General features: G+C 38.0%; 1 protein-coding gene across 3 annotated transcripts in view; it reads right to left on the bottom strand.

Moving 5' to 3' along the window:
- Positions 1–1,231: 1,231 nt before the first annotated feature.
- KCTD3 (potassium channel tetramerization domain containing 3) overlaps positions 1,232–9,760 on the bottom strand; it is a 59,023-nt gene continuing 50,494 nt past the window's right edge. For 2 of the 3 annotated variants that reach the window (XM_034764587.1, XM_034764589.1), the window contains exons 15-18: positions 8,987–9,083; positions 6,116–6,300; positions 5,892–6,030; positions 1,232–5,277 (exon numbers count right to left, since the gene is read on the bottom strand). In XM_034764587.1, the coding sequence (XP_034620478.1) occupies positions 4,713–5,277; positions 5,892–6,030; positions 6,116–6,300; positions 8,987–9,083 (986 nt within the window). In that variant the 3' untranslated portion in view covers positions 1,232–4,712. The remainder of the gene's footprint in view (positions 5,278–5,891; positions 6,031–6,115; positions 6,301–8,986; positions 9,084–9,760) is intronic. The other variant, XM_034764588.1, reaches the window with a different exon arrangement.

Below are 9,760 nucleotides of genomic sequence, written 5' to 3'. Positions count from 1 at the left end.
TGAAATTTTAATCATGTTTCATTATATTATACTGTGGTGGGAAATGTATTATCAGTGGGGAAAAAAGGGTTTTGGTCAACAAGAAGTATATAAAAGTGTAGAATACATTTAGATCTGTTCTTAAGAGCATTACAACCCAGTTTGCTCACTTCAATTAAGACAACAAAGGAGGAAGAGTCAATTCTGTCTATGAAATATGACTACAGATGCAAAAGCACAAAAAACTTGTGCAATTGCCCATCCAGTCAGGAACCCTAAAATGTTCCTATCCATTTCAATCTACCTTAAATCATGTACGACAGGAGATGGATTTAAAATCACTAAAGAGGTGATCCTGTGACACCTTGAATACTCTCAATTTCCCAGAATAAGATTTGAGGGTGCTCAGAACCTTGCAACACCAGACAGTGCAAGAGTAAATTTGAAATATATCAAAATGTAACTTAGTGAAAGCTGTTCTGGATTTTACTCACATGTATTGTAGTTTCTAGTGCCTGCCCTCTGGTGTTGGTCTTAGAGAAATAAGTCAGGATGATCAGAGCTCTAAAAACAAATTCTTAATAAATTATTTAAATATGTTCAAGGCCTGCCTTATTCCTATTAAATCTGTGGTGGTTCAGCTGCTTCAATGTTTAGCATTGTGATGAAGCCTCTCCCCCAAAACTGTCATGCATTTGGCATGATCCTTACATTTTGCCATTGGAAATTGCTTTGAAAAACAGTGAAATGCAAACAGCAGCAAATTAAGAAAGGGATGTGACAAAAACAAAGTGGTAAAAAACCCACCTATAAGGTAAGCTTCACAGGAAAGAACAAAAGAGCTACTACAGCTTCGTTTTAAACAGACAGATCTAATTGTTTCCATTTTCTGTCCAAACTGCTGGGAGTAAGATAGAATACCTATGAGCTGAGCTGGAACATTAGGGCCCCTAGAGGAAATCTGTTTACTGTAATGTGAACAATTATTGCCAGTGTTTGTTTTAACATACATTTAGGGCTAGCTAGGATTCTGTTCTTCCCTCCCCCTATACCTTACTCTACAAATAGTCTCATTTAAATTAAACAGTAAGGAAATACTCAAAAGGAGTAGGGAGGCAGAATTCAAGTATTGGCTGTTATGGTGTACATGTTGCAATATACTCAATCATACAATACTATCAATTTCTTATACAATACAGATTAGAGTGGCTTAATTATTTCTGTGGTAGGGGAAAAAGCATTGCATAGTTCATACTGTAGTAATTTGTTTCTTTTCAAGACTAGGATTCTATTGTGCCTGTAAATTAATCTGAAAATATAGATTAATAAAAGGTTACATCTAAATTTGATACAAGTATTTTTGTTACCAGATAATAGAACAAAAAAAGTGTGTGTTTAAAAATGAGGCTGAATGTACAAGCTTGATATTAGTGTTACAATAAAAAAGTAGTGACACCGTGCTGCCTTTTCTCCAGTTCACCTTTTAAACAATCCACAGAATAAAAAAACTGGGTTATTTAGCAACAGAAAATTCAAAACAGACTGTGGTACAGGATTGTCTGCCTTGTAACTTAAAGCAGACTAAGGGAGATAATCAGTGCTGGTGTTCATAATGTAATATTTCTACCCTACAGATCAATCAAAAATTTCTTAAAATCAGCTGCTTTATAGGGCTTGAGTCACAAAAAAAGCAGGCATGAATTTGACCAGTCATCTTATTTCACATGCAAGCACTATTAAAGCGTGGCTTGTTTTTATTATTATGTAAATGTCATAGCAATGGTTTTATCCGAAGACTTTTTCCCATTTTAAAAATTTGGTTATTCGTTATGTGGAAATGGCCCAAGTGTACAGCTAGCATTATTCTGAAGTATACAAATGGAGACGTGGAGTAACAGCACTTTCCACTGCCTCTGGTTAAAGAAACCCTTATTCAGCTGCACCGCCTGTTTATGCTTGCTGATGTTTCCCTTCCGAAGAAAGACTCTGTCTGAAGAGCAGCATCTTTAATTTAAGACCTGAACAAAAGCATTGCGCTACTGAGCATGACAGTCGCGGACTTGTACCATGAACTCTACTAGCAACAGAAGTCATGTACACAGACCAACAGTACTAGGAGGAGCAGTTCTAAGGTGGGTCTAAATTTAGCTTCCATGAGTGAAAGGATTGTGTAAGTAAAGGAATACCATAGCATTCAATATTTAAGTAGAACTCTACAAATATAAGAGTGCATTCATGCCACGGAATGAAGTACATTTAATTTCCCCCTATTAATAATAAAGAATATAATGTTTACTACAGTAAAGCCTAAGAACCACCCAAGAATCAGGCCCCACTGTGCAAAAGAGTAGATAATTCCTCCCCTGAAGAGTTTACAATCTAAACAGACACCGGATGGGGGAATCAATACAATTGAGTGAACAACATAATGGCTGCAAACAGCCTTGATTTATTTTATTTTTTGGAGAGGGGATAAGCTAACTGGAAAGAAGGGGATAGAGCAGGTGTGAATCTGAGGTTAAAGGCATTGCTAGGGAGGGGGAAGAAGAGGGTTGGAGCAAAGGGCCAATCAGCACAGGGGGGAGAGGAAGTTCTGACAGTCCCTGCTTTAGCTGCTCTTATGACAGTGTGTCTGGGTATGGCTCCTTCCTCCAGTTTTTCCCCAAGGCTACATGCCTGGGAGCACTGGCCCCAGCTGGCGTCTATTTTACCCCCAGCAGCAGTTCCTGCTTTGGCTTCTCTTAGCAGCTGGAGTCTCAAAGTAGGGTTGTAAAGTATCTAAAACTACCAGACTGGGTTTCCTCCATTACTGTGAGAACTGAAAATAAAGCTGGTTCTCACATCACCACACCAAATACTGCATACCTAGTTCTACAACCCCACTGAAAGTCTGAGCCAGAAAAAATAAAAACAGCTTGAAACTTTCAGCTCACTGGGTGAACTTGCAAGGCTGACTTTACAAAAATAATTGTAAAATGAGCCCATTTGATATGATGTCATTAACTAATACACGATGCTTTCCACTTTGAATTTTTCAGCACAGAATTACACTGACCTCAGTCTGAGGATCCAATTTCCCCCCTATATTTTATGGAAAATGACATCAAGAGTAATAACCAAAACCACATGCTATAACACTCTACTACAAAGAGCGCTGCATAGCTTGAAAGATTGTCTCTTTCAACAGAAGTTGGTCTAATAAAAGATGTCACTTGATCCACCTTGTGTCTCTAATATCCTGGGACCAACATGGCTACAACCCTACATTCTTTAAAGAAGAGGCTAAAAATGATTCTTTAGTAAAGAACTAAAATTTGAGGAAGGAGAAAAGGACATTCTAGCTCATTTGTTTTTCCATTTCTGTAAATCTGCAGGTCTTGACGCATTTAAAAATAGCCAAAACTTTATAAGTCACTGCTCCTAAATGCCTGGCAGACTGTCCTAGTGCATAACCAACCAAAATAGCCCCAGCGGCTCGGGTCCTTCAAAGCTCTCATCCAAATTTGTGGAAACTGTCTGCAAAGAAACTGCCGTATGTATTAAGGACTGCAACTAGAACAAAACACACCCTCACACTAACAAAACTCAATTACTTAGTATTTCCAGCTAAAGTCTGCACATTATGGCAAAGCAACGTATCTTCATAAAAATACATTAAAGTTGCATGGGAGGTATCCACTTAACTCTGCATGCCCTACTTTTATTAAAGTTTAGTACTACTGATGCTGTAAGGAAGATGTGGGGGGACTTGAATCCAGCATTTCTGGTTGAGGGCTGAAACTCCCATGATCTAGAAGAGCATAACACCACTATAGCATTGTTGTACAGCAGCAAGCTTAGAAGAGGAATGTATGAATAGCCTAGTAAGTTTTCTAACAAGAGATATTTAGACATTAGTGTTATATACAGTAATGAGCAGCAAAATGTGTGCTTTTTTCCCCCACCACAAGAGGTTACAGTTTATAATTTCAGGTATTTGAAAGCTCTGCAAAGAGAAATGAGGAAAAAAGTACAAGTAATAACATTCCTTTGCATTTTAATATTAGGACCAAGATATGCAAAATAATGTTTTAGAGCATCTGTAAGCATAAAGACTTTTTGATTGTGTTTCATAAACAAAAGAATTGTAGCACATAAATGTCAAATTTATCAATACTGAAAAACAACAGTCGTTCTACAAACAAGGCAAACTTCAGCAAGAGAAGCTTTGCTAAGTGATGAAATAGCTTTTAGCACCCAGCTAATTTTCTGTTAACTTGAAGGAGGTGAAAGGACACGATGGGTGACCCCAAGGAATTGCAAATAATATTCATGGTAACTTTAAGGGCCAGTAAGCAGGTGACAGACATTTAATATTTTGGTGATTGCAAAGGGAAGGTCCAGTAATGGGACTTAGAAAGTTACCTATAAAACTCTTCCTAAGACAAATACTGTAGTGCATGCTGGACTGCATAAAACAGGATTTTACATCAATGTTTTGTACCAAGTATTGTTTGGCTTTATACAATATGAAAATGAAGTACATCAATTTAGAGTATGTTTGCTGGTTGTGCTGTAAACCCAAGTTGTTGAGATGCACTATGAACACTTATTACAGTTTTAACTCTTTCAGTTAGAGACACTCAAATGAAACCTTTTTAAAGGATGAATCTGTAGTGTAAAAGTTACATCCAGTTAAGTGTTAAACTTTCATCTGAACCCTTGAAAACAAATGTACATCACTTTTAGCGTTTTCACAAGCTATAGTCTTGGCAGGCAGAGTCACTTTTCTTGTGGCGTGGAGAAGTGGTAGTCTTTGTGGGTGATGGGGACGCTGTACCAGGTGATTCAGGCCCTCCTTCCACAATAATTGGTGAAGACACCAGAGGAGGTACCTTCTTTCTTCCCAGGAACCCTCCTCCATCAAATCCACTTTTCTTTTTATTCTCTTTGTTCTCACTTTCATCATCTGGCCCTCTTTTCTTCACTTCTGAACAGCTTTCAGGCACTTTCTGAACCTCTGCCCCAGCATCTGATGATATTCTAGTTGCTCTTACTTCAAGTACTGTTGCCTTTTTGTCTGTTGGATTGCTCTCACCTGCTGTCTTCTTCATTTCAGCTTGTACTGGACTCAGATTGCCAGTCTCAGGGACAGCCTTGTCCACCATATTATTGTTCATATTAAAAGTCTGAAAGTCCTTGTAACTGTGAAAGCTCTCAGTCCGTCTTGCCCTTGCTAATAAAGGGCTCTCTCTGTATGGCCTTACTGAGCCATACGTAGCAGCTTCATGGATGGTTTCATGGTGCTGTAACTGGAGGCTGAAAACAGATTCAACAATAAAACATTTCTCCCTTCTTTCTCATGTCATGGGTTACAACAAATACTGATGCGAACGAACATCGTCACCCTCCTCAGAACAGACTTCAGCTTTGAAAGGTAAGAAACACGCAGCAGATTGTTCCTTCTCTCTAGCCAAATAGAAAACCATTTGGAATTTGTGAAGAGTATATTGGATTCCCAGAGGTGTTACAGAGCATACACATATAATCCATGGGAATAATACTTCTGAACACCTGAGGCCTGATATCCTGCCAGCTGCATGCATGTTACCCAAAGAGAAATATGATTTTTGAGGGAGGATGTCTCAGAACTATTAATCCCAGAGCACACTCAGCTGTGCTTGTCCTATAATTGACAGTGGAATGTACTCAGGATTTCCAACCTGCCTATCTCTGTGAGCAAGGGCTCACTCATTCCCTAAATTGTACACATGCAACTCCAATGGGAGCAGTGTCCCAAAAACATCAGGGCACTTATTTAGGTGCCCAAATATGGACTAAGAGTGCCTAAAATTAGACACTCACGTTTGAAAGTTTTCGCCTAAGTCTTGGCACACATAGCTGATAGTATATCCTGTGGATCTTTGGCCTACCTAGAGCTTGAGTCCCGCAGACGGCTTTGCTGAACTACTGAAGTTGCTGGACTGATGTTAGGAGTAGCGCAGCGTGAGGTGCTCAGATCACACTGATCAAGCAACTTAAGCAGCTCTTCTTCTGTCGGACCCCCTACATCTTAGAAAAGAAAGATAGTGGTCACTGATCACCTCTAATGCAAGCATTTGAGCCAAAAAATAAGTTCTGCTATATTACAACCTACCCTTCTCTTCACTTTTATTAACCATGTCCATCGCTGTGGTCAAATCCCACATCTGAATACTGCCATTTGAATGACCTGTAAAGAGGTAACGTCGTGGTCTTGAGCCCATCCTACTGGATCCTTCACATTCTCGTACAGTAAACGAAGAAATAGTGGTACAGTCTACGGCCTGGATCTCGCATATTCTACAAAAAGGCATTTAACACAATTACAGATTATAATCCTAACTATAACATCACATATCCTAGAGGGCAATTGTGAGGCTTAATTTATTAATATTAAGATTTGTGATCTCTGGATAGAAGGTGCTATGGTTTATTTTATGCCGAATTACACCTTCTCTTTTAACATCCATTTCTAACTCATAAAAATTTTTGCAGTTCACTTCTAAATGTTACTTTTAGTAAGATTCCAAAAGAGAAGGGAAAAGAGCACCGAGTAGCTGCTAGACATTTTTAAAAAAAAAAAACCATAATTAGTTTCCTGCATTCTTATGGAATCTGGGTTACAGATTTCCTGATTCTAGGTTTGCATGTGCTTCTTCAGAGAGATCTGGGCTCAGGATGTGTTCAAAGTCAGCACCGTATATTAAGTATTGTACAAGACTAGTATGTAATTTCCAACTGCTGCGAGTTTTTAAAGTTTACTGAACAAGTTCCTTCAAACATGTCACAGGTACTTGTTCTCATAGAGAAACAAAATCCAGGGCAACTCTTAATTTAAAAACTAACCAGTTTAAGCAAAAAGTTTATTTGCATTCAGAAAATTTCACACCAAGAATTACATGAGAGGAAAAAACGAGGTTCTGAATGAAATGACTCAAGTTTAGGGTAGCTGTGATATCACTCACCCAACAGTGAAATCAGGAAGCCTGTAAAACTTGGGGATGTTAGCCACCTCCTTCCTGTTCCTACTTATTGTTCAATTTTTTTTAAACACTTGAGGACAAATTCCACCACCGTCATAGCCCATGGTGAGTACCTCCATACTGTGGATTTAGCTATATGGCAAGTAACTGTGTGTCAAGTCAGGGTATGACTCTACAGCACAGTGACAGCTCCAGAGTGCGTAGCAATACGCTAACCTGTACTCCAAGACTCTCGCTGCGCTGTAGAAGTGTCCATACCGGACATTAGCATGGGGCAAGCTGGTGTGCTATATATTCACAGCCTGATTTGCCATGCAGTAACTTACCATGTAGACAAACCCTAGGAGTCATCTAATCCAGTCCACAATAGATTTGTTTTTAGAAACACAGTGAACAAAACAAATAGGATATTCAAACTGAAACTTTCTCCTGCATTGTATGAATTAAAGGGAAGAAAAAATGGCTAAGCAATGAGAATTCCTCTTTTACTTTACTCATAACTATTGAGATTACTGTGGCATCAAAATTTTAAATTGTGGCTTAATTAAGTTATCAGGGAAGAATAGTCTGATTAGCATACACAGTCTGCCATAACAAAACAGGACAGGGAACAAAAAAGAGGTTCTGAGTTATCACTTTGTTAAAATTTATCCTAATATGACACCAATTTTAATAAACATTTGGCAGTTTCTTCACTGTGTATGCATAGAACATTAAATCACAGTGATTTATAACATTCATTGGGACAATAATTTGGCCTCCAACCATATTATGGGCTTCTAATGCTATTTGCTTAAAAAACAAACAAGCTGTCAAATGGATAGCCTAGGTGCATGGAAAATGTACTCTCTTGATTAATTCCTTTAACAGTTACTTATGACTATATGTAATGAACTTTGATGCAAAGAAGATTGATTCTCTTAAAGGGTTTGTATTCATTACAAGATTAACCGATGATAGGCCATGTGTTACAGATAGTAGGTACTAGTGAACTACTATTAACAGCCATGGCTGTTCTAGCTCTTTCAATTTAAAACTAGTATCCAGGGCTTTCAAGAGCATGTTAGCTACTGCCACACCAGCTTTGGCTTTCATTTATTTTAAAACTAAAAGTAAGCAGAGAATCAGTTTTTTAATGAACGGTAGCAATACACAGCAACATATGGAAGAACAGAAGACCCCTCTAAAGTCAGGAATATAATTAAGCATCCATTAAAAGAGTACACTCATAGTTTGCCTGCAGCCAGCTTGCATTTAACTTGCAAAGTATAATTTTATTGTTATGCTACAAGTGAAACCCAAATTGATTTTTTTATCCTTATTTAGCCCCTTTCATCCAATGCTAATCAGCACGTTTCAAATATTTACTAAGCCTCTAAATATCCCTGGAAGGTAGAGTATATTTATTTTACATATCGGTATAGAGAGACGTCTTCACTAGCCCAAGGTTACAGCGAGTTAGTAGCAATGCCTGAAAGATAACCTTGGGGGGGTCCTTACTCCCAGTTCCCCGTTTTGCTCACTGAATGAGGACTGGGAGTACCGAAGCAAAAAGTCTATTGAGATTATCTATCTAAGGCATTTAACTCAGTTAACTCTTCAAGGTCTTTTTCAAGCAATACATTGTATAGTAAAAGCAAAGCCAAAAGGGTTCAAACAATTTTTTAAGTTGCCTTTCAGCCAATTACACTTTCTATGCTTTTCTGAAATTATTCTCTTTCTTGGGAAGTTTTTCTGGTGAAGTAAGTAAAAGCAAAACCAGTCACCCCTTATTGTTGGCATTGATAATGAAACTAGAGCAGAGCAACTGTATGTTTACATTAAAGTGATTATACCAGTCAGATACTCACATTAAATCATAAGTGAGAAATGAGTTCTATACAGCATCTTTGTGCTTTGACTTGCTAGCACAAGTATCAGAGCCAGCAGTCTTAGTGTCAGCTCTTGGATAGGTACAATATGTGGATTTTATCAGAGATGCAACAGATGACTCGAGCTTTTACCTTTTCCCAGTAGAAGACAACCTGACAAAGAGTTTATTAGTGACAGGAACAACTTTTTGGATGAACACTTGTTGATCATCACGCTCTCCAAATGGTCCTGTAGTTAGAAAGAGAAACTAAGTATTTCAAAACACCTTACTCCAAAAAGTTATTGGCAAAAAAATTAACTATTCCTACCTTGTCTAGAAATAAAAATTACTCACACAGATTCAGTCTGATTAAAGGAACCCGAAATCTACACTGATTCCTAGTTTAGCAAAACACCATACTACTTTTGCATTGTGATGTATAATTACTGACACGTCACAATGGAAAACCCAAACTGAAGGGTTACCCAATTATTTTGAGTAATTCTGAACTACCAAGGAAGATGTTAACTTTAGACTGTCAAATCAATTTGATGCATTTTTGTTTTTTTAAACAGAAAATAAACCCATATCTGTGTAATTTTCCATTACTCTGCTATAAAGGGTTAATTTGTTATGATGTATGGCAAGGAAATATTTATGGGATCTGAAATACGATTCAGGGCCCATCACCTCTTGGTCCTAATGGTACCAAATTTTCTAGGGTCTGATTTTTCATGATTGCTGAGCACCTGCACCTCCCTCTAATGTCAAGCGGAGCTGCAGGTGCTTCATAAAATTGATTTTATTTTTTTTCAGACCCATATTGACTGAAAAGTTCTTTATAGCTGTTTGGTAGCCCCTGTGAAAGAGGTTGGAGGCCTTAATTCAATTACTAACAGATCGCCCATCACATTGTTTGTTTGGG

Source organism: Trachemys scripta, chromosome 3, assembly GCF_013100865.1.
Source record: "Trachemys scripta elegans isolate TJP31775 chromosome 3, CAS_Tse_1.0, whole genome shotgun sequence".
Classification (NCBI taxonomy): Eukaryota; Metazoa; Chordata; order Testudines; family Emydidae; genus Trachemys; species Trachemys scripta.
Note: the sequence above shows the minus strand (reverse complement) of the source record. Positions and strands in the feature narration are given on the sequence as shown.